A 27140-nucleotide genomic window follows, 5' to 3' on the forward strand; every position below is an offset into this window, starting at 1 on the left:
TTATGCGTGTTGTTGCCCAATAATGAAACATGATTTTTCCTATTTATATTACTTTTTTTATTTGAAAAAATAATAATTTTTTATGTGTGCGATATTTTTTTAAAAACATTAAGACTTCATTGTCTTATATAAAAAATATCTTATCTAATTTTACATTTTATGCATGGGAATTATCGTACACGGTGACTCTTAGTCGATTATTATACATTGAATTCCGAATCGTATTCGTTTTGTTCGAATGACAAACAGTTCACTATTGCATTATTTTCAAATTTACGAGTTTAAATATTTATTTATTTAGCGAATACTTGAAATATTCGTTTTTGCCTACTCCATTAAATACATTCAACGTACTTTAATTTCAAATACTCTACTTTAATATGAAATATTAATCGGTTTTAGTGAGTATACTATTTCTGTATATTTCCTTCCACGAACCCGATCGACGCGTTGGACGTCCTACCGATTTCTCCTGTTATTGTTCAACGCAACGTATACGGCGCAGCCGGNTCCTACCGATTTCTCCTGTTATTGTTCAACGCAACGTATACCCCTTTTCGTAATCTGTTACCTACTTGGTAACCGGCCTTTGCCGCCCCTTTTCTAGATCGCGTAGCAAACCCTTGGTTTCCGTAGTGAGATGTACGTTCGAAACGTTTGAACTTCTTTTCCGAAATCATCTCCCGATCCAACTTCGCTTTTGCAGCCCCTGCTAGAATAACGGACGGGTTTGGATTTGTTGTGAGGTGGAGTTGCACTTTTTTCCGTTATCACTTGCTCCCGATCCCACTTTGCTGGGTCTCACGTGGGTTTTGAATTTGTTGGGTTTACTGTGTACGATGGGGGGGGGTTGCACTTTTTTCCGTTATCACTTGCTCCCGACCCCACTATCCCTTAAAACACTAAGATGAGAATTATTTTTATTCCTTAATAAAATGTTCCTCCATGACTTTTATGTTCAGATAGTTGATGCACACCACGAACTCAATATATTATTATCACAGATTATATGAAGTAAAATTTCATAAAATATTTAATGATGAGGATGTGCTTTAATAATTGATTGTATAGATGGTGTTTTAGTTTTAGTAAAAAAACACATCATGATTATTAATAAGATATTAGATATCAGTCCGTCAAATTCGTGATGCAAATTATACTATCTCATTTTTTATTACACATCCCTACCACCTACTAAAGTATTGATAACGCATTGGTTATCATTGGCTATTGCTTAGATAGGATTTCTGTTTCAGCGCATAGGGTACAGAAAGGGCCGGTGACGATATTTTGTACTGAATTTGCGTGTCATTGCAATAATCTAAACATGAAATCTTCCTTTTTGACTTATGTGACATTGCTTTTTTGCCTAAATCATTGTGTGTGGACTTTTTATCTTCCTGGATTGGCTCCAGTCAATTACTGCAAAGAGGACACCTCCCAATGCAAAGTAAATTTCTAATATAAAGAGTTCGGAACTTAAAACATTTTTAACATTATTTTGAGTTACTTGTAAGACTTTCAACTTCGTAAAAAATTATCGTAAAGGTGGACCATACCACTAAAACGTTTTTTGTTCTAAGAGGAGTGATCCCATCGCCTTTATAACTAAATTTCAAATTAATGTTTATTGTCTAACATGTAGTAAAAGTAACACGTATATCTTTTTGTCATTGATATATTGGAAATATTTAAATAAATTTTATAAATACCTTAAGTCCCGAGCGCTTCTGATATGTAAATCAACATTTTTCACGTTTCTTACATTTTATGTATTATATTGTATTTAAGTAATATTTGGTTCTTTTGCATGTTTATAAATTTAATATAAAGTATTTTTGCTATACCTGTTTGCTCATTTTGGGTGTTATCCTTATAATAAATAAATAAATAAATATTTATAAATCATCTAAATTATAATTAACATTATTAACACACTTAAAACTTTTCAGAATTAAGTTTAAAATACTTAGTTATATATAATTATACCATAAGTCTATATAGCTATAGTTATTCAATGTCTATTTCAATGTTTTTAGTGTGTCAATATATATATATATATATATATATTCTGCAATTATGAAAACTTAGTTTTTTATTAAAATTTTTAGTTGAATTAATTTAGAAATAACGTTTATTTTTAATGTATTTTTAGAGCAATGTTGAAATGTATGTGAATAGATTAAACTCTGACGAGTCTGTTATACCTTATGAATACCACTAGTAAGTTATTTATATTTTACTAATATGACTTTAAAACACAGTGCATTGTATATCATTATAATTGTAAATTTTTATCTTCATTGTATAAAATAATTAGTATGATATTCAGATAAATAATTGTAAATAAGTGTAAATAAAAAAATTAATGCATACAAAAATTACTAAAAATTGAATTAAAAATCAATCAAATCTTACTGAAAGTTGATTATGTATTTGCCATTTAAATAATCATGTGTGACATTAAAAAAATATATAATATATTATCTCTAAAGTATGATAAAATCATAGGGGTGTAGAAAATTACTTACTTGAGGCCACTATTGATATAAGTTATAATTAATCTAATTTTAGCTTCGATGCGAAGTTGAGAAGGTATTAATTTTACTATGATGTGTTTTTTTTTTTGTGTCTGTTACCACTTTTTCTCAGCTCTCACCAAACCGATTTCTTTCAACAATACGTTAAAACATCACAAATCGTATCTAGTCGAAGACATTACTCTCAAAAATTGAAAAAATTTCCTTCGTTCCCCGTAAATGGGGGAAAACTCAAAAAAAAAAAATTATATATTATAAAATTGCTAATTTTCGAAATTTTTTCAATTTTTTTTACTAAAAACTGCCATAACTTTTTCAAAAATGAACAAATCAATATCATTTTTTTTTTTAGACGCCTTGATGTCTTTACCTATCATTTGGTATTTATTTTTTTATATATTTACCCCTTTACGGGGGGGATTCAAAATGACAAATTTTTCACAAAAAATGAACTTTTGAAAGTGTTTCAGAATTCTGATACTTTTATATATATCTTAAATGAAAGCTAATGTAATATACTTTATGTAAAAAAAAATTTCAGACTTTATTTTGTCTTCACGGTGAAAATGGTTACCAAATGTTATTTTTGTGTTAAAATTCTCGATTTTATATTTTACATTTTTAACTTTAAAATGTTATAACTTTTTGAAAAATATATGGATCAATATAATTTTTTTATGAGAAATAATATTTTTTAATAATCCCTTTTTCGTTTGACATACTTTATCTTAATCAGGATATTAATTAGGAAATAGCAGATCATGTAACTTTTGGAATAATTTTTTAAAATTAAACACTATCTAAAGATTTGCATCGAAGCGTTTTTTTTTTTTGATAGTGATTTTAATCACTGTCAGATATCATTATACTTGATTCAACTATTCCACGTCACCACTGTGCCGCTACCCCCCTGTACTGGGTTTTTGTTTTTCTTATTATATAATACTGTTGAAAATTAACTTTTTAGGACAATAAAAGATTCTCTAGGTTAGCGATTAGAAGTTTAGGTTTTACTAAAGTTTTTATATTTCATAAATTTATTTAAGCTGTTAATATTTTTATTTTTTCTAGTTTTGATTTTTGTACATCTGATGAAAGTAAATCCCCAACAGAAAATTTAGGACAAGTACTTTTTGGTGAAAGAATTAGACCTTCCAAATATAAAGTAAGATAAATATTTTATTATGAAACAGATTACTACTACTAGTATCACTATGGATGAAATATTAATTACGTTTAATATAGCTGAAATGAGTTGTTGAACAATATTAAAGTATTGATTGTCTTTATTCTTAATAAATTTTTCAATTGATTAATTAAATTTTTTTCATCTTGGATGTTGAGAGTTTGAAGTAAGGCTGTACCTTAAATGATAACACAAAATTTAGGCTTGCAGAAGTGTACCTTGAGTAATACAATTTATGTCCTGATCATGACCAATTAAATTGGTAGATTGGAGATGAGAACAAAAAATATTAACCATGCCAAATTTTCTTATTGTCTTATCTACTGGTGTAACCACTAATAATAAAATGTTTAATCTCAATATTATATATGATAATAATTAACTTTGTTTTAATTGTTTTTTTTTCAATAAAAAGTTGAGGAATTATTAATTTTACCATTATGTGTTTTTTTTAAGATTTCTTTTATGAAAGATGAATCTTGTAAGAAACTTTGTACTAAAAAATATGATCCAGAAGATTCTAAAAGTCAAATGAAACTTTCAGTTTTAAAACGAGGAATGAGTTTAAACTATCAACATCATTTTATTGTTGGTATGTATAATGAAGTTTTTTTCATTCAATTACAAAAGGTTAAACGTAACTAATTGACAACTCTTACAGATTTTAATCTACTTAACATAACTACTATTTTTTTAAACAACTTGTATATTTAAAAAAATAATTTTTATAAATAATATTTTTTTGTAAATTTTTACTAATTTAATTAGTTGTAACCATTATTAAATCATAAAAGTATAAAAAATTATTTTATAAAATAATTTTATTTCAAGATAGAATTTGAAAAAATATTTTAATTCCTTGTATTTAATTTATTATTTAACAATATTAAATTATTATTTTTTCTCTTTATATTTATTTATTTATTTTTTATTATTGTACAATTTAAGTGATTATCAAATATTTAATGTTTCATAGATATCATTCCATAAATAAATAAATAAGGTTTCAAGCTATAAAAAGGACAGATTATTTTTAATAATGTTTTGTTGATATCTTTGTAACTTATAAAGAACTTAATAGTATCATTATTCAATGAAACTATTTATATTAGGTTCTTTGATGATGTTTCTAAAAATGTAATAAATAATAATTAAAAATATAAAAATTATATTTTCTTAACATTTAATAACTATTTATCTATTTTTACCATTAATAAGACTCAGAATTTAATACTTTTAAAAAATACTAAATATAAATACATTTATGTGCTTAAAAGTTGAAAATTTGCTTTAAAAGTATAGATAACTGATAATCATTGAATTGTTATCTTAAAATAACATTTATTGTTATTGTATATAATACCATATTTTAATATCAGCTGTTTCTATTGTATGATATGCATATATTATATAAATATAACTAATTGTAGTTGAAATGAGGTACTAATCATAATATTATGATACGGTTGCTGGAGATTGATGGTCGATTATTCAATGTGTGCCGGAGATCATGTGAAATAAGAGGCATCATACAAGATTAGAACTTGCGATACAAAGCATCATAGAGACAAATTTTATCATAAGGCCATTGAGCATCTATGATTTAAACCTGATACATTTTCATATTAATTGATTATGTGATATGTGGCTTAGAGAAACTTTAGTACCATATCAAGTAGCCTAACCCATCAAAATGTAGAATTTAAGATCATAACATTAATTTTTAATTATTATTTTTTTTTTTTTAATCTTACACTGAATTTTTAGTAATATTTATATGTTTTGTATTCAAAAAAAAAAAAAAAAATATTCAATGTATTACACCCATTTATTTCTTTATGGACCAATATTGCTCATCTCTCAATTATACAGAGTGTTCAGTAAGTAATAAAACAAGTCAGTTGTTACAAACAATGAGAACATAAGAAATCTGTTTCCTTACTTACTGAACACTATATATTTATAAATATGGTCAAAACATTGTTTTAATATTAATAAAAATGTGGAAAATACAATTGAAATACAAGAGACAGGAACTCTCAATATAAAAGTATTTTTATGTTTTATTAAAATATCATAACTTATAAATAAAATATGTTGTAAATAGTTGAAAAATTAAGAAATATACTTTAAAATTTTAAAATTATTAAATATTTTAAAAATACACTATCAATTATTGATATTTTTTTGTAGTATCTTGGAATAAATTTGTAGCTCACAATAATAATGGTCAAAAAAGTAAAACCAATACAATTTTTGAACCTTAGTTATTAAAATACTGTGTTTCTACAATAACACACTAATTTAATAAAATTTAAGTATTAATAGGTTAACTTTTAGAATGATAAAAATAACATGTTGGTCATAGTATTATTAATTTAAAAATAAATAATACTAATAAGATTATTTATTTTTCTTTGAATTCTTATTTTAGTGTATATTTTAAACATATATGATTGTACTATTTAATTTTTTTAATTTTTCTAGATAACATGCCAGTAACTTGGTGTTATCTTATGGAAGATGGACAGCAATATTGTAGCATAGGTTTTCCTATGGGATGTTTTTCACCATCAAATAGAAATGAAAATAATCTGTGTGCTAGCATACTTGGTGTATGTGTATATTAATTAAAATATAAAATAAAACAAAATCTATAATTTAATTTTAACTTTATAGAGCAACACTTTAAAACCAAATACTTATTACATCTTTAATCATTTAGAATTTACCATCACTTATCACAGTGGTAAAAATGAAGAATGGGGTTCATCATTTGGTTCTGAAGGTGGCAGAATTATTGGTTTGTTTAAATTTTTTTGAATTAATCATAATAAAACATCAATATTCATATGTATTTCAATTCAATAAAAATATATATATGCAAATGGCCTTGCTGAAATAATATCAAAAAGAATAATTTTTATTCTGATGTTAAAGCATTTATTACATTTTAGCTGTAAAAGTAAAACCCAGAAGCATAAAGCATACAGACGATAACTTGAACTGTGAAGATTCATTAAATTTTATGGACATACCTTCAGATAAAATAAAAACTGAATTAAGTATAACATATTCATACTCTATTAAATTTGAAGTAAGCACTTATATATATATTCAATTAAATTTGACTATTGGTAATCAAATTATTAAATATTTAGATAAATAACACTGTAAAATGGTCTTCACGTTGGGATTATATATTAGATTCTGTACCACATACCAATATTCAGTGGTTTAGTATATTAAATTCATTGATGATTGTAGTTTTTTTATCTGGAATGGTTGCAATGATTATTTTAAGGACATTACATAAAGACATTGCTAGATACAATCAAGTAAATAGTAATATTTTGTAGTAAAAATTCATTTTGTTTTTAATATTAGAGAAATATTATGTTAATCAAATGTATTTATGTGTTTATAAATTTATTATTCAGTTTAGAAGTTATGATGTTTGAAACGTTTCTATGTTTTTACTCTTTTAAGTTTGTTTTTTGCTAACTTTAAATTTATCAATAATAGTAAAATACAACGTAAATTGTTCAAATAATCATTTATTTTTTAATATTTTTTAATGAATTTCTAATGTATTTTAATTTTTTATTTAATTTGGGAGTTCCCGTTTGGACTGATATGTAACATTAAAGAGTTTATTTAGCATTATTATCAATATAATTAAATAAAAAAAAACATTAATTTATATTCTTTTGAATAAAAGTTATCAAACAGCGCTGTCCAGCGGACTTTCTTGCAACTGACAAAACAGTACTAAAGCTGTAGCGTAACGCTACATGTTACAAACTATTCAGTTCTCAAACCAAACTTGGAATGTTAGGTTTGCAATTGTTTAGTTTGCAAATCAAAAAACTCTGTTAAATAATTGTTAATTAATTAATAAAATTAAAATTTTCATGTTTATTATTACATTTATGAAGACAATTTATTATTAGATTGATGCGGGTGATGATATTAAAGAAGAATTTGGATGGAAACTAGTCCATGGTGATGTATTCAGACCCCCAAGACGTGGAATGTTATTATCTGTTTTTGTGGGTTCAGGTGTACAAGTACTCTGTATGACTGTTGTAACTTTGGGTAAAATCAACCTTGTACTTTAAGAAATTAGTATAAATTATAATTATACATATTTGTTTTTAGCATTTGCATGTTTGGGATTTTTGTCACCTGCCAATAGAGGATCATTGATGACATGCTCATTAGTATTGTATGTTTTCCTTGGAACACCAGCTGGATATGTATCGTCAAGAATTTATAAAAGTTTTGGTGGTGAAAAATGGAAGACGAATATCATATTAACTTCTATGTTTTGTCCGGGGTAATTTAATTAGATAGAATTTTATGAAGTTATAATTATAATTGAAATTTTTTACAGAGTCGTATTCTGTTTATTTTTTATTATGAACTTGGTTTTATGGGCCAAAGTAAGCTCAGCTGCAATTCCTTTCACCACATTATTAGCTTTATTAGTATTGTGGTTTTGTGTTTCTGTACCTTTAACATTTGTTGGTGCTCTCTTTGGATTCCGTAAAAGGGTGAGTCTTATTTCTAATAATTATTTAATCAGTAGTCTTATGAAAATATTTATCTATCAGCCAATAGAACATCCAGTAAGAACTAATCAAATTCCTCGCCAAATACCAGAACAAACAATTTATACCCAACCATTTCCAGGAATTATTATGGGTGGTGTTTTACCTTTTGGTTGTATATTTATACAATTATATTTCATATTGAATTCTTTATGGTGAGTTATTAAAAATATAAAAAATTTAAGTAATTTATTAATTTTTAGAAATTTTAAAATATTATGTATGATTATTAATAGTATATTATACTATTAAATCTTAATAGTGTACTATTAAGTATTATAGTATTATTAAATTTTATAGTATGTAATTAAAATAAAAATCGGGACGTGAAATCTTTAAAAAAAAAAAGATTTAATTGGTTTTGCTAAAAATTTAAATTTTACTTTTAATTGGTAACCGGTATGGGTAATAAAAGGTTAAATATTTAAACTGGTTATTCATTTTTTTGGTTGCAAATAATTGATAAAAAAAAACAGTTAATAATAAAATAAATTATTTAGTACTTCATTTCACACTCAAAAAAAAATGAAGGGAGACTATTTGTAATACAATTTTTACTACTCCACCTACTCAAAGTGTATATTTAATTCATAATTATTTTTTTTGTGAGGAGTTTATACAAAATTACTTCTGTTCAATAATATTTTTTTAACCAACTCTATAAGAAATTAATAGATATGGCATATTAAAAAAAATATATATTTAAACATATAAAATAAAGAATGAAAAATATTAAATGTACACTAAAAAAATTGTCATATTATATACAGACTAATAAATGCTTAATATTCACTTGTAGGTCAAATCAAATATATTACATGTTCGGATTCTTATTCCTTGTTTTTATCATTCTTATTATAACATGTTCAGAGACTACTGTATTATTATGTTACTTTCATTTATGTGCTGAAGTGAGTTACTTGTTGTCTTATATCATAATTAATTATAAATAAATAATGTAACTTTTTATATAATTTATTTAACACAGGATTATCACTGGTGGTGGAGAAGTTTTTTGACCAGCGCTTTCACATCATTTTATTTGTTCCTATATTGTGTACATTATTTTAAAACCAGGCTCAATATAGAAGGGATTGCTTCAACATTTTTATACTTTGGATACACAATGATAATGGTGTTCCTGTTCTTTTTAATGACTGGTAAGATGGTAATTTAAAAAAATGTTTAATAAGTTGAAATCAAACAACTTTTATAATAAATATGAATTTTAATGTAAATTTAAATTTAAATGTTTGCATTTATTTTTAATTAATTTAATTATTAAATGAATATCTAATGAAGAGTTGATTGAAGTTGTTAATTTTACTTTAAGTTTCATTGTTTTAATATTTTATTTGAATTGATGAATTTGATTATTTGAATAATAAAAGTAAAAGTTTATAGTGACAAATATAAAAATAATAACATAGCAAAACCAATAAAAATTACTTACAATTCATGTTACTTAATATTTTGAATATCGGGTGTATCTTTTTAAAATAATATAAATTACAAATTGTTGTAATTAAAATGACGACATGTAATATGTGTTAAAAAAATTGATATACATAAAATGTTTTCGTTTAAAACATTAATTTTTTTTTCAGGTACTATTGGGTTCTTTTCTACATTTTGGTTTGTAAGAAAAATATATAGTGTTGTTAAAGTTGATTGAATATGTGTTTGTTCAGCCAAAATGTGTAATTTTTTGTATTATATAAATTATATATACAATGTCCATGGAATAAATTTATTTATATTATTTTGTATTAAATCTTCATTGTGTAATTCAACCATTAAATATGTTGATTGCTTGAAATTGTTTGCAAAATAGATGCCCCCAGAGAAGAGAATTTTTTTTTTGTATCTGTAAAATTTTTAATTTTTATTTCTATTATGGTAATTTTTTTAATTTTTACATGTACTTATTAAATTAATTAAAAAAATATGCAATAAATTTAAAAACTGATATTTGGTTATCTAATTCAAAGTTTTCTGAATTTGCGATTATTTAAATTTTGACTATGTCTAATAAAATAAATTACTTTACTAGTATTATTATAAGATTAATAGTTACTGTCTATATATTTTGTTTATATAGAAAAATTCAGAATTAGTATTTATGTAATCGTTTTTTCCAGCACATTTTATACTGAAAAATGATTTGCTAAATTAAAATGTTTAATCCAAGGAATTGACTAACATTGTTAACTAGAATGAAAAAACATTTACTTAAAAATATGTAAATAATAAATTATAATATTCTATTATTTATTAAAAAATTTAAATTATTTTATTTGTTATTACTTGAGTCATGCATGATGTATTTAAATAGTAATATTATGTGAAATAAATTGACTAATTTACTAAATAATGTGCAATTAAAAATTAAATTTATTAGTGTAATATTATTAATTATACTTATTTTTGATTAAAACAACATTTTATATGCATTAAAAATTCTCGGTAAATACTTCAAATTTGAATTAACCTTATTTTTTTTTATTTATAATAAAAATCATTTTTTGATTAATTAAAAAAATTTAAATAATAGTGTTGAATTAATCATACTAATTTTTATTGTGTTAATTTGAGTTGTTGTTTCCATATCTTTCTATGATTTTTTTTGTCTATTGTTGGTTTTAAGTCAATTAATGTATCATTCATATTTTTTAATGTGAAACACTATTTGTAAATCTCGACTGCTTTTATTGTGTAATGAGTTTGAATGGGGGTCATTAATTAATATTATTTTACTAAAATTTTTGTAAATGAGTTACATTAATTTAATTACAAACGATAAGTTTGTAATTAATGTAATTGTAAATTACATCAATAATTAATTTTACATTTGTAATGTAATTTGTAAATTTATAATGAGCAATTAGCAATAATTCAGAGTCACAACAATAAAATATTGAAATGAAAAATTATTAAAAAAAACTTAATGTTAAGTAATTTTTTTAACAATACTTAAACATGATCTCATTGTTGATCCAATAAAACTTCCGAATATTTTATTATTATTTTTTTAACGTTACTCAGCAGTACTTGCATAGTAGACAGTATTAAGTTGTCAAAAATACACAAACCATTCTCAAATAATTTTTCTGTATGGACTAACATTAGTCCGGTCACATTGTTTAATCGAGTGTATATAACCCGTAATGGCGACATTGATTTTTCTCATATCTTTTTTCCCTTTATCTTATTTCACCCTAGTATAATGATGCAGAGTACAAACATTCAATTCGTACTACGTGAATATTCCCCCGTGTGTATGTATAAATCATTATTTAGGAGGTTTATTGGGCAATGTATGAAATGACGTATACTGACATCATGTATTACCGACATAATTTTTAAGGATAACCTATCTTAAGTCGGGTAATATAATGGAAATAGTAACAGTTATAGTTTATCATNATAACCTATCTTAAGTCGGGTAATATAATGGAAATAGTAACAATTATAGTTTATCATTGAATTAAAAAGTAATATATGAAAATAAGTATTAACACAATATCGACGGAGATTAGGAAAAAATGTAGAAACTTTTTTTATGTTAAACTAAGAAAGTGGAATAGTTGTTGAAACTAATTCTCCATATGCAAGTCTAGTTATTTTGGTGACGTAAGGTAATAAGCATCGATTATGTGTTGATTATTGGAAGCTCAATATACAGGTTAAGAAACCAAATTTTCTTTTACCAAGCATGTTAGAGCAAGTGGAAGCTTTGGCTGGTAGTAAACTTTTTGCTCAGTTGGATCTGACTACGGGCTACCTTCAGATTCCACTCGCACCTGAAGCACAAGTAAAAATAGCTTTCATGACGCCAGACGAAACTGGAAAATTTACTAGGATATCATTTGAACTGGCTGGTACACCTGGTGAATTTACCCGCCTCATGAAGAAAGTGGTTGAAAATCTGAGAAATGGTGTGGTTAAAAATTATCTTGACGATTGGGTTATTGATGCACAAGATTAGGAAGACATGCTGAGAAAACTAGAAGTTGTTCTAGAGCGATTAAATGAGGTAAATCTTATGTTGAAACCTCCAAAGTGTTCATTTGGTGTAAAAGAAATTGAACCCAACCTCTGATTCCGTCATTGGAGGTGGTAGCATTTGACCAGGAGAGAGTAAAACTCGGGCTATTGAAAAGTTGCCGGCTATGAAGAATATTCTCTCCGTGAGACACTTTCTTGGACTTACTGGATTCTTCAGACGATTTGTAGCAAATTACGCTACGATCGTAGAGCCTTTAACAAGGTTAACCAAGAAAGGTATTGAATTTACGAGGGGAAGAGAATAAGAAGATGCTTTTAACTTATTGAAGGAGAAGTAAACAAGGCCCCCATTTTTGAGGATGTTCAATCCAAAGACTACAACAACTGAAGTGCATACTGGTGCCAGCTCTATAGGGATTGGTGCGATGCTCTTACAGAGTGATGAAGTGGGAGGGCCATTGAACTTAATGCATTATCTGAGTAAGAAGCTGACAGAGGCTGAAGCGAGGTATCAATTGAGCAAGTTGGAATTACTTAGTGTAGTTCATGCTGTAACTAAGTGGAGAAATTATTTGTTGGGTATCAAGTTGGTAATTTTTACTGATTGTCAGGTTTTGATTTTTTTAAGACTCATATATCCAAGTCACAAATTTCCAGATAAAGTGATTTACTCCAGGAGTATGATTTTGACCTGAGGTACAATGCAGGTTCAAGAATGACCCATTTGGATGCGTTATCAAGGGATTCAGTTGGTAAATTAGCAGATTTGGCACTTGCCGCAGAACTTGAGAGTGCCTTATGTGAGTATGGTGGAGTCTATGTAACTTTGTTGGTGAAGGAACGGGTACTCATGTGTCAAACTGCCGATGAGGAGCTACAACAGCTTATAAAGATTCTCAAAATGGACATGAAAGAGCGTACTAAGAATGAAAATAGCCGAGTACGTTATTTTAAATTAATTAACAATCTCTTGTACAGATAATACCAAGGAAAGGAACTGTAACGCCAAAAAGTATGCGGAAGAGTCTGGTGATGACTATACATAACTTGAATCGATATCAGTCAGTGGATAAAACTATATCTAACTTGGTGCAAGATTTTTAGTTCGTCGTGATGAAACGATATATTTGACAACACATCAGGATGTGTTTTAAGTGCTTATTAGCCAGAGGACGATAGCCAGGGCATTTACATCCAATACTGCCAGGTAGCAGGCCATTCGAAATTGTATATAGTGATCATCTGGAACCTTTTATAACTACTCCTACAGGACATAAATATGTTTTTGTTTTAGTGGATAACTTAACTAAATTTGTATTGTTGTTCACATGTCCAGATACATCGACGGAAGAGGTGTTGTCATGTGTGCAAACTTTTGTAAAGGGATATAGATATCCAAAAGGCTGGTGACAAATTGAGGACCATGTTTTACTGCCAAAGCATTTGAAGAGTATTGTGTCACTGAAGGGATTTGTAATGTACTTACATCAACTAGGAGGCCACAGGCAAATGGACAAGTGGAGAGAGTTAATGGTATAATCCTATCTATGCTTATGAGTATTAAGTGGATAATGCTGAAACTTGGAACGAATAGATTCCAGAGGCGCAAAGACAGATCAATACTTGATTTGATCTATCTGAGAGCTAACAATTTGTTTAATTAACATCGTATAGCGTAGAAAAAAGTAACGTATTTTTTATGTTGAATTGTTTTACATACTGTTCGTATGCGTATATCATAATGTAGAATTTTTTATAATTAGTCGGAACAACTAATAAAAAAGTTTATTATTAACTATTAAAAACTGACGTAAAAAATTAACAATAATTTTTTTATTACAAAACAATAACTACTCAACAGTAATGTTGCCGATAAATTAGCGGAGAAACAAATTACTGTTGATTTCGCATCGTTACCTGTGGTACATCTGTCCGCGTGCGGTAAACACGGACAGATATCGGCGGGCGAGTCGTTCACTTGAACGAAGCGAACGTCAGCGCGCACGTAAAGTTGGATTTAATTTTTTTCGAATCGTCAAAATTATTAATTATAAAAGTCCATTGAACAATGACGGGATAATATATTTAATTGTTATAAAATAATAATGATTATGAACAACAGTACATGTTTAGTAATATTTGTGTCTTTTTGATTTTTTTTTTTTTGTTAGTATTGATTTAATATTTTAAATATAAGTTTGATTTTAAAACAAAATAAATCGTTTTCTAAGTAGTGTTGTGTAATAGCATAGTGTACAGGCAGAGATTATAAAACTTTTGTCGTCTAAATATAAATGAATTAATAATTAAAATAGTAAATAGTGCTTAACGCCTGACTGAATTTCGAGAAATATTACGCAAAGCAAACTCAATAAAATTGTAATTACCACTTGTCCCATTTGAATAGTGACAAACAAATGAATATATACAATATATGTATATATAAATCGCAACAAATAACATTAAGAAAAAAACCAAATTTAATAATTTATAATGACAGTTCTAAATGGAATTTAAGAATTTATAAACTCTGGAAAACAAATTAAAAAACTACAAAATATGTAGAAAACATATACCAGAACAATATAATAGATATTATATTCCACACTAAATAGGCAATATAACCATCACGACGACGAACGATATTGTCGCTAATTGAATGTTGGTAATTTTCATATAAAAAAAAAAAAATGACATTGTCGTACCATATCGTTTATATCACCAACCGCCTCGTCATCACCAGCGATGTCAACGATTTCAACATATATGTATTTATTACACACCTTAAAAATTGCGATTGCACAAAACGCGAATTTGAAGATTGTAAATAAATTGGAGACCGGCCAAACCCTGTGAACATATCCAAAAGAGATTAATATTGAACCCCCCCCCCTTCCCCTTAGATCCGGTTAGGGATTACACTTGAAACAATTATGAAACCATCGGATCCCGCGAACGCAATTATTAATATATAAGCTGTGTGGAACTGTTTTACGTCCAACTGAGAGGGTCGGGATTGGCGACAATTACCTGAACATAATTAAAAAATAACAAAATCGAATCCAGAGCAACGATATATATGTAGCGGCTTACGGTGGGCACAGCAGCGCGAAAGAGCAACCTGCGGACTGGGTAGGTACGGTAATCGTCGACATGCCTGGAACTGATTAAAGCGCTCCGCAAGTTTACAGCCGCCGGATCGTAACCGCACGTCGCTACGAACGCCAACCACCTGTTGGCCCTTGCGACATCGCTCGGAAATCTGCGAACGTATAATTAATAAATTTTAATAAGAGTCACCCGCCAGTAAATACACACGTTTTAACAACGGAAATAAACAATTGATACAAACGTCGCGGGTTTTTAATTCAATTAGAATAATGTGAACGTACTAGTGTAGACTGACACCGTCGACCACAATTGCGCTGCACAAATCGCACGCGTGTACCATATTTCAAATTAATAAATTAGTTATTATTAAATATATATATATAAATTAGTTAGCAGTAATTGTATACATTAGAAGAGTAAGAAAAAACAAAAATACACTTTTAAAAAATATCCTTTTTTGTATACTTAATACGCATAAAAATGAAAAATTTGGTTTTTCGATTGATTGTAAACGTCGGATTGAAATGATAACATGGCGGCGATGCAAGAAATGTCGCGGTCCGAGACACGGCCGATAGAAAGTCAGATAGTAGTTCAAAGTTCAACTTACGCATGTGACAAAAAACTTAAGGGGTCAAAAAAATAATGCGAAATGGCGCAAAGGACCGAAATGTAAGTGTGCTCATTATTAGTTTATACTTTGGTACACAATAACTTTTATAATTCACTGTTTCAGGTAGGAGAAACGTCGAAAAAATAGTGCTACGCTAGCCGAAATCCTAAAAAAGTCTACTTTGACTGAATTTTGTTAGTTTTTAATATTGCTATTAGCTGAATATTGTCTTTTCCACAAATAAAAAATTATTGTTTTGTTTAAATCAACAAGGAATATTTATCAAATGCACACAGAGGTAACAAAAAAATGTTACGGTATTTATGTTAAATGGTTGAAGTTGTTATTTAGTTGAGAAGCTATTGGTTTTAAATTGTTGTGTTTTTATCCTGTAAACGTCTTTACTTTCGCTCCTATTGAACTGGTTTTACTTAACGATAAGTCAAAAAATCATGTATCTAATTACTATTAACGAGTATACTGTCAGCACTATAGATTTGAAAAGTTCACCAATAAAACAGTTAATATTTTCTGTTTTCACATTATATTGGAATAACTTTTTTTAAACTGTACGGATTATGAATGTGTTAAAGCTTTCATGGATTGTTTTGTTGCTACAAGTGCTTAAGAAGGATGAATCAATGTTTACATTACAGTTTTGACGTTTCGGACTTATTTACTCTGAAAATGTACTCTGCAATGAGTCCGAAACGTCAAAACTGTACTGTAAACATGGTTACATCCTTATGTACGGGGATTATTGCAAAATTTGTATTGATAATATTTCAAACATTTGCTTTGTTGGCGAAATGTTTTATTTTTATATCCATTCATTAAACAAAGTAATAGGAGAGGGTTTAAAAATCGTATCGTTAATTTTTTCCTTGTTTACAGTGTTTACGGATGTGTCAACGTTTCAGTTATGAGCTGACGTTTCGGATTAGTTACAACCACGAGCCTATAGCTATCGCTCTAAAGAAGGACTCTGTAAAGAGTCCGAAACGTCAGCTCATAACTGAAAACGGGAATACATCCGTAAACATTTCAAGCAATACGATAACCTTCAACACATTCATAAAAAATTTTTCTTTCCATTTTTTGATTATGCTCTGGAAAATCTACCTACATTAAATTAAAGTTAATACAATATACTTTAAGATAAAAAAAGAAAAACTATCCGAAATCATGATTTCTAGAATATATTGTATACCATACAATAGCCAAAAATGATACAACTTACGGTAAAAATGGACGATTTTGAAATGTTTTCATAGTAACGGAACGCTTAAAAAATATAAGACTGTTTAATATAATGTAGGATTAAAAAAGTCAAACATTCAAGTTATTGGTCCTCTATGAGTAATCAGCCCTTCGAGTCAATAATCATAACATTTTTAGTAGACATGTTAATTTTTTTTTTTTTTTTTAATAAGAGTCGAAGCGTTTACGACAATGATTTTGATCACTGTCAAATATTTATAAATACTATCCAAAAAAATGCCACAATTCTAATTTACTGGATTAATATAAAAATTATTAAGTAAACAAGGTTTTCATTTGTTCAATAGAACAACAATTTTAGAAAAGCTAAATTCATTTTTCTCCTATTCAAACAAATATTTTTATAAATCAATAAATATATTATATATTATTTAATGTTATATAAAGAAAATATTTAGGACATATTTTTGGTTTTTTTTTTTTTTTTTAGGGATGAAGGTTATTTTTTCCTTAATTTTATGCCAGCTGTAACTATGCATATGTATACTAGTATTATTAAGTAATGAAAAATATTTTAACTAGTATAGTTCATAAATACGAACGCGAATGGATTTACATTGAAAATATATGGGAAATTTTATATTATTCGATTTATCTACTCGTCGAATTATCATAAATATTTCATTATGCATATCGATTTCACTCTCGCTTATGATAAAGACCCTTATGAATTATAGAATACGTAAAATATACCCATCTGAGCTAAAGTAAGGGGTTTATCGAATACATCACAGTTCATTTAATCTTATAACTATTAAAGAAATTTTCACAACTGTCCTCGTGCATTCAATGTTAATTACACTTGTGTCCGATAGTAGTATCATTACAACAATCTTACAATTAATAGGAAAATTTACCGTCAATTAAGTCTAAGTGTAATGAAACTCTCAAGAAAAACATACATTGAACGAAAAATTAGTGACCTGTACGTTTACACAAATATTAACATTTTGAATTATTTATGTCGTTAATGCAATGGCGTTCTCGGGGTTTTGTCTTGGGATAAGATATATGTATGAAATTTTTTATTGTTTTTTCCAAAACACATTTCCGCAATATTTATTTTCATCGTGGGGATTATATCCCCCGTTCGCCCTCCCCTACCTGTAGAACGCCCGTGTATCAATGACATATATTGATAACATTTCATTTTATTATCTATTTTAGCAAAATTCTCGAAAATATAAATCGTTAGACATTCAATCAAATACTGGTTTTGTTAAGTTAGTGAAGTTATTTATTTATTAATAATAATAAATCTTTAAACAAGTTAGCGACACGTTAGGATCAACGCTTGTAAATATAACAACATTATTATTTACAAACTATTTTTTACTGTTATTATGCGTTTTAAATTTCATGATATACATGTATATTATGTAATTTATGGTTAATATTAATAACGAAACGGGTTTCTATTGTTTTCATTGTATTTACTACTGACCTGTTTCCTTACTTACCGAATACTGTATATTCCATGTTAAATACTAAAAATAGTGATAGTCTAACTATCCTACAAGCAACAGGATTACAGAAATTGTAATGGCAAGCTCCTTTTAGACTCCTAATACGGGTGACCTAATTTGTTTCTCCGGAGCATTTGGTAGAAATTATATATAATAGCATCTATATGAGTTTTAGAAAAAATGATAATTTATAGTTTTTTAGAGACATACGCGGCATTTAGTTTTGCATCAATTCATATTTACAAAATATCGCGAAAATATTTCTTTCGATTATGTATACTCACAATATACAACTAAAATACAACTAAGTATTAATATTTTAAGGCTATGGTCTTATCATTCAATATTTATAAACACTGGATTACTGCGTGTTTGACGGCACTTTTTTGGGTGGTCATCAAGAACTGTCTCGATATTATAATTATACAGTAGGATATATATATACAGTATAGACTGTATAGTCTCTCGAGGCTAAAAAATACAAGCAGAGGTTTTAGAAAAAATATTTTATTAAATCAAAAACCAAATAATTGAACTGAGTTAGTTGATATTTATCCTATTGTTTAGTATACAAATAACTTTTGGTGAACTGGCAATTTTGATAGCACAGCACAGCTGCTGTCCCATATATCATCGGATCATCGAGATTCACCTGTAATAGTAAATTTTACTTAAATATCTGGTTTGTGAAAATTGCTGTAAATTTTGAACTACGACTCAGTAAAAAACGACTTGAAAATATATAAAGTATATACAGTGTATTGAGGGGAGATGGTTAAAGCCACGTGCGTAGGCAAGATATTCGGTCGCATTATACTGGTTTGCTCAAGGGAACGTTTTAAATTTTTTTATTTTAAAGTACCTCTCCCCCATGCAACAACCCTTGCCTGGTATACTAGTACACGCATGTAAGTCGTCCCTCTTTGACTAGAAGAGGGAAAATATTACACCCGTGTCCGCACCCTCTGGATTTTAATACCCGTGTTCAGAGTCCATCAATTCCAGAAACCATATTGCAGCCTCATGATTTCATTACCACCATAATAATATAATCCCTATTACTGTCTTCTTTTCCCTATCAGTAGCACCGACGTTTGTTTTTATTTCGCCTGGTCGATCCCCACAAAGTATAAATGCACAAAATTATACAATATATTATTACTATACGCCTTCATAACATTTCCTCGCGTTTGATTTTTAAATTAAATAACCGTTAACACATTTGACGTCCCTAAAACCACTACCCAAAAGGGTAATGTTTTGCATACTATAAACTGATAATAATAATATTGCCGGTGCGGCTTTATTCAAAAGGGACACTAATATTTTTTAATCCGATTAGATAACGATCCCGTATTGGCTAGATAAACTAACAACTTTGTGTATTCCAATAAAACTTTAAAGCTCCTCGCAACTATAATATTGGAATAGTATTTGATTAAAATTCAATTTCAATAGTAAATAGACAATTTTATAAATCAAATATTTTATTTTATTTTAATGAAGGTGCAAAGTTTAATATATGTAGTAATCTATATTTAAAAAACATTAAAAATTGTTAAAAATATTCATGTGTTCTTAATATTATATGTTATATAGAAATATCATAGTAAAAATGTATATTTTATTGTTATACTACTAACGAGATTTTAGCAAAATTTTAGGGACGACTTATTTAATTTTTGCTCTCCTTACAAAAAAAATGTTTACATGAAAATACATGCTAAGTTCATAATTTTTTAAAAGCTAACTGCCCTTTTGGCCACCTCAGATTGTGCCAATATATAACACTTAAGGCTGGAATTACATATCTGTCTTAATGAGTTCATTTTCAATGAACTTAAAAATGTTTTATCACAGTTAGATCACTAACTCGACTGTGATGAAATTTTGGTAAGTTTTTATGCTTATGCCAATAGAAAACGTTGAATAAAGATATTAAATATCCTTTAATACTCTTTTTAAGTACAAATAACTATTTTTCTGGTTATATTTTAGTGTACAATACTATCACTTACAATTAAAAAATGACATTTTTATATATTACTACATGAAGTTAATACAATTACTATGTGTGCTTGTCTTAATGTAACCTTGTTTATTGTATATGTAAGTTTAAGTCTAAAAAAATAAAGGACAGTAGGGTACAGCGTAGTGGAATGAAGGAATTGTTTCAGACTAGAATTGATTGATATCTACAGATATTAAAATCACTGTTTAAATCGCTTTGATGCATATTTGAAAACAATTTAACATATCCACTAAAAATCACATGATTATCGACTTCAGAGACCATTTATTTATTGTATACAAATAGGAACATTTCGTTTTTTTTAATCAAGCAGTGACGAAATGCTATGAAAAAAAAATTTTACTTAAGATATCGATAGTTTCAACTAGATTCGTTTTTTGATCTTTTGACTTATCGTTAAATAAAATCAATAGCTTTTCAGTTACCCATAGAAGCTAAATAAAATATTAGACGTAACGACAAAAAGTCATGCAACAATTTTTTTTCTGAATATGATATTTTAAAAAATATTACGAGCAATAAAAGATTACAACATGTAAATTGCTTTTATTCTACCGCTTAAAAAAATGACTGAATACTCGCTCACGAATAAATATTCTAATATACTAAATAATCAGCAAGTCAAATAATTAACAAATTAACCAGTGATCATTTAACAAAACATAGTAATTTTTCGTGTATAGAATAATAATGTACAGAAAAAGCCTTTGTTTGCTCGAAAATATACTAGAGAAGTTCATTTTAACAGATAACAATTCAACTAGTTGTTATTATCATCACATAGATGGCGTTTATTATTTTAAAAACTATTTTTCTAAGTCGAGACACTGTATTATAGTAATAAATATATTTGACTTGTGATTTTCCTAATGATACCACGTAAAGTTCTCAGGGTTCTTTTCTAAAGAGTCTATGTATTAGAAATCGTTTTACTAACCTTCGAAATTACTCAATTTATTTATTTTCATCATAGAGGGTTTCCATCCCCCGTGTCTACCCATAAGAACCACCATGTTGGTAACTTCTGTGTGGAGTAACGATTTTGCTGGTTTTTATGTTTAATAGTCTAAGAAAATCTGATTTAACATGGCTATTCAATAACTTATTATATAAACTATTTACTTATTACTAATTTGAAATTATTTTTTAATAATTTATTTATTTAACTTAAAATAAATAATAAACTATTTTATATATATATATATATATATATTTGAATTCACCTAAAATGTGTAAAATATTTTTTTAATAGAAAAATGTTATATTTATAGGTTTTACATGTTTGCTGTTATTATACAAACATATCGGTACATTTAATTAAACTGAATTTAATTTGATTACGTAAGGGTCAGTTAAAGAAGTACCTATGGTGTTACTATAGGTTCCATTTAATACTTTCTAGAAGTAAACAAAACAAATTTAATTACAATATTAATTTTTTGATCCGTAATCAAGGCATCCTAGAGGCCTTGAGGCCAATCCTTCCCACTTATCAATATTTAATAATTTCAGAGGGAAATTTTTTTTTTAATATAACATAAACACCGAAAAAAAAATTAAAAAACCAATTTTCAGTCAAAAAAAATAATTTTATTACCTTCCTTCATATTTTCAGCTTCAGTACAGCCCTGTGTATAATAATAATCTTTTTATCACTATATTTTAAGCCTACAGTGTTGGTTAGTCATGTTATAAATTCATAACAAATGTAAAATGACATTAAACTAATACGATACATTTAAAAACGTCAATGATTTATATTTATAAAATAAACGGTCACTATTGGCAAGTGTTATTAGTGTCAGACCTCAAATATGTCAATGCATAAGCTCATTAATCTGTCAATCGTTTCTTCTTGGTTATTTAAATTAATTTTTGTGTTTAAAATTTGTAATTGAGAAATTTCAGCTCTAGTGAGGCAATGCTGAAAAACCTTTCCCTGTCCATTTGCTGAGGGCGGTCGGTGGAAAACGGTCTGTGGCCGGGAGAGGGTTCTGTTGCAATGGCCGGAAATTCAAGTTACGTGGGCGAGTAGTGGTGAAGGGATTCGGCTCCGGCGCTGCCAAGGGCTACATCCGCTTCCGGCTCACCCGTATTCGAGATGGACTTGAACAAGCGAGCGGGCGGGAAACGGCAGAATAGACTGCACAGGATGAGAGATGCTTGGCTTGAGGGATTCCTCCGTTGTCATTAGAGTGAAAAGGAAAAATTGACGTAAAAGTGACAATTCAGCTTAGCGTGTAGTTAATTAAAAATTAAATATTGATCATGGTCAAGTTTTATTTTCAGGAGTATATTAGTATGATTGTAGTTTATGAAGTGTAACAATTGAGAATCAAAAATAGTTATGGTCAAATATTTGTTTTCTCTATCATTTAATGAACACACAAAATATAAAATATTATACTAGACGTTTTCTGAGTGGCGTAACCAGAGGAAGCTCTACAACAAACATTTAAGAAGATATAAAAAAATATTGCCTTTATGAAAATGGCCGATAGTCTTAGATTTTACTCGGATAAATACTTTTAAACTTTTATCTTTACTTTAATTTAGCTTATATTTTCATAAATTCTGAGTTATCAAACTAAACTTATGAAAGTCCTTAGTTTATATCTATTATCTATAAAGAAATTCTATAGCATTTCTTTATAAATTTATGATGAATGTATGCATTAATACATACATACATACACATATATGTCCCTATGAAAAAAATAGTTATTTAACTTTTTTTTTTATTTCGATTTCAAACAAAATGTGCTTTTAACTATAAAGTTTAGTCGTTTTGTAGTCGCGTTACAATTGTTACTCATAATATAAAAATGAAATACATTAATTCAAATTTTAATAATTATGTTTTTAATTTAATGATTCTTAAAATTAATTATTAATACTCATTATAAATAAAATAAAGAATTTAGGAGGATTCTTACACACAAAATATTATTAGTTCTTCACAAATCAGTTGTTCAATTACTAGTTATTATAAATATAGTTTATTGATGTCAAATGTGTTCGAAATTATGCACCTTCTGTCCATTTTTAAAAATGATAATCATATTCATACTACCCTTCATAGGTACTTATTTACTATCCATAACAAAATAATAACTACAGAAAAGGGGCTGTAATCTATTGTGCCATAGCTACAAATAAATATTGTTGTATGACCGATTCACTTGTTTCTTTTCTCTTTATTTTTAGTGTTTTCTAGTTATTTGTTGAAAATAAATAAATAATAGTTATTTAACTGTATTATTAAAAAAATAAGAAAACGTTAGTTTTAGAACAATTATTAGGTATTTTGACATTGAGCTAATTTTACAGTTCAAAAGTATCAAACTGTAAGGTATGGCGACCGTAAACATTAATAGCACCCGATCGAACAATTAGTGAGCTTTTTAAAACATTGAATTCTCGAATATGAGCTTGGAAAATCATAAAATATTATATTTTATATCGTAAGCTAAAAGTTTTGTTAAAACTTAAGATTTAGCAAATGAATTTGTGAACTCGGAAGGAGGTCGATTAGTAGTGAACGTTTAGTGGTGTATTGTTTTACTATGGCGGCCATCAAAACCGGCTTATCCTGCTGGTTCAACGCAGCCATTGGCGATGTATTCTCTCCCATAGCAGACATACACAGCTGAAATCGTACACCCCCACTGAAAAATCTCATAAATTAATTTACTATATATATATATTATTTTACAACTCGCTAAGTTGAACAAATGAATAAATCCAATTTGATCAATTGTATTTTCTTAAATTTCGTTTTCAATAAAAGGCGCCTAAAGCAAAATAGATGAGCATTTAGGGAGCTATAATTCGAGAATTGCTTTCATTTCGGGCGACATTACAACCCCTAAGTACACATTGATGCGCCATTTCTAAATGCTGTATAATGTGTCTCGATTTGAAAATATATACTGTTTTAACTTATATTTAATACAATACTATGTAAAACCTTGCGCACAATGAATTGTATACAATAATTTCGATTTCTGTAAATGACAGACTATATATGCGCAGCCAAAATATTATTTGTGTAGTGTTAAATTGTATGTGTACTATTTCTTTGTCAGATAATTATCACATATAACATAAACACCGCCAGAGTACCTGAATTTGTACTGAAAAGATCAAATAAGTTAATAATCAACTTTCCAGTACTCATTAAAATGAAAAAAATAAAGGTCATATTTGGCCAAATAAAGGGGTAAGTACGATTCTACGAATTTAAGTTGGTTATTAAATATTTTTAACTATTTAAATGAATCGACTATAAAACAAGATGATATAATTCATTTGGCACAAATATAAAATAAATTATATAATTAATTTAAAACTTATCGATATTTTTTAACGTTAAGTCAATCATTCAGGTTTCGTGTTTAACTGATTTATTGATATTTTTTATTGGTTGGGTCATTAGACAAAAATAAACGATAAATTCTAAAATAATCCAATTTATAATATTCTTAATTAATAAGACACACACGACTGGTGTCACACTTACCCCACCTCACCTAATTAATAATTTGACGTTGACGATACACTTTTAGTATGCAGTTCAACATTAAAATGAGTACATAATACTGAGTTTTTGTGCCGAGTAACAATCGTTTTGAATTTGTTTTATAATCAACAGAATAATTGTAATGTGACAGCGGAGAAATCATAATTTCAAATATAAACGATCACTTAATTTGATTATTATTATTATTACTTTTCTTCTTATTTCAGCTCGTATTATTTTCGCTCTAGAATTCTTAGAAATTCGATCCACATACGTACATGAAAAACGAGGGTCTAACAAAGCAGCCGCTGCCAAGACTGTATTGTATTGGACGTCACCCCCTATAAAAAAAAATTATACCTATATAATAAATTCTGTCGTATTTATAAGACCACCGCCGTGCCGGTGTGTTTCTTAAACGTCGTGGAGAGAGAGAGAAGGCGTTTTGTGCAGCTGGCACATACGCGGCAGTTTTTTCAGACACACGGACGACGCTCCTGGTCATATGTAAGTACCGTACATGTATATATATATATATATATATATATATATATACATCGGTATATACAGTCCCCTAATAACAACGCGTATACCGGGTGCACTCGTATATAATGTATTATATACGTATATTTGTACTTGGGGTGAACGTTTCACAGGTGTGTGTCGAAATCTCTGCCTTCCTGTGCGCTCACCTCACTACCCCTCCTACCCCGCACGCGTGTTACGTTTGCTAGGCTGTACTGGCAGCTGCAAAACACACACACACACACACACACATAAGTATTAAGACTATGCGTGTGCATATTATATGTATAAAATATAATATATTATATATATATATATATATAGGTGGAAAGGTGCCCGGACGTGCGAGACTCCGCCTATCGGCTCAACGGGGGTCGTCTCCCGCACTTCTCTTGGGCCGTTATAGGGTTAAAACTACCGTCTCCATGGAAGACAAATGGCGTGGTATATGTGTGTGTGTGTGCTTACATTTCCAAATTGTTACTAAAATTTCGCATCTTTTAGACACTACTCGGATGATATTAATTCCGTCACTTGGATAGTTGTAATAAGAACAATATCATGTCGAGTCATGGTGTATTTTTTTTTTTTTTTTTAAAAAAACAAGGTTTAACCTTTAATTAAACTGTTTTTTTACTGTTTATGATATATTTGGTGTATATTGAACGATTAACGACTACAATACAAACATTGAAAAAAATTAATAAGACTTTACCCGATTGACGGAGTGCACCTTTTGTCGACGACATACGAGTTCACAATAAATACTGTGGTGGTTCACAATATGATTATGAGTAGTCTTTTTGTGAAGGTAGAGGATAGAGAGAAACGATTGTGTTTTGTGTCTGTTAAGCGGCTATTGTGTGACAAAGAGAGTTTATTATAAATTTTCGTTTCAACTATTGACATCTGGAGTAGTAAATAACACACGTTTAATTAAAGTATACATGTTACATTAGCGTATTTATTGAAAGTTCATAGCCATATTTATTTATTCAATACATTCAAAAGTAATTACGAAAATTCAAAATTATAACATTTTCAAAGTCGGGAGAGTTGCACTCCAATTGAAGTTTTATAGTTAATAATTAAAAATTGTGACTTTTCGCTAATATGGATGCTGCTTGTCGATTTTTTATTTACTTAATCGAACAAAAAAACAATTATCTCTATACACACAAGTATTGTTTCATTCATAATTTTTTTCAGTAAAAATATGTATTTTCAATTTACTTTCTGGTGT

At 28.0% G+C, this 27140-nt stretch overlaps 1 protein-coding gene and 1 long non-coding RNA gene across 2 annotated transcripts; both read left to right on the top strand.

Moving 5' to 3' along the window:
• Window positions 1-1227: 1227 nt before the first annotated feature.
• Window positions 1228-10484, top strand: LOC126897761 (transmembrane 9 superfamily member 2). Its single transcript, XM_050671613.1, has 15 exons — window positions 1228-1450; window positions 2156-2223; window positions 3612-3705; window positions 4183-4318; window positions 6214-6341; window positions 6406-6529; window positions 6684-6823; window positions 6888-7064; window positions 7680-7824; window positions 7888-8065; window positions 8123-8282; window positions 8343-8494; window positions 9139-9250; window positions 9328-9499; window positions 9947-10484. The coding sequence occupies exons 1-15, from the start codon at window positions 1328-1330 to the stop codon at window positions 10012-10014; spliced, it is 1977 nt and encodes a 658-aa protein (XP_050527570.1). The 5' UTR covers window positions 1228-1327; the 3' UTR covers window positions 10015-10484.
• Window positions 10485-15769: 5285 nt separating this feature from the next.
• LOC126897777 (uncharacterized) lies at window positions 15770-16616 on the top strand. The gene is made up of 2 exons (XR_007702192.1): window positions 15770-16130; window positions 16195-16616. It is a non-coding gene; the product is annotated as an uncharacterized LOC126897777 (long non-coding RNA).
• The last annotated feature ends 10524 nt before the right edge of the window (window positions 16617-27140 follow it).

This window comes from Daktulosphaira vitifoliae, unplaced genomic scaffold, assembly GCF_025091365.1.
Source record: "Daktulosphaira vitifoliae isolate Bord-2020 unplaced genomic scaffold, ASM2509136v1 Scaffold_2, whole genome shotgun sequence".
Taxonomy (NCBI): domain Eukaryota; kingdom Metazoa; phylum Arthropoda; class Insecta; order Hemiptera; family Phylloxeridae; genus Daktulosphaira; species Daktulosphaira vitifoliae.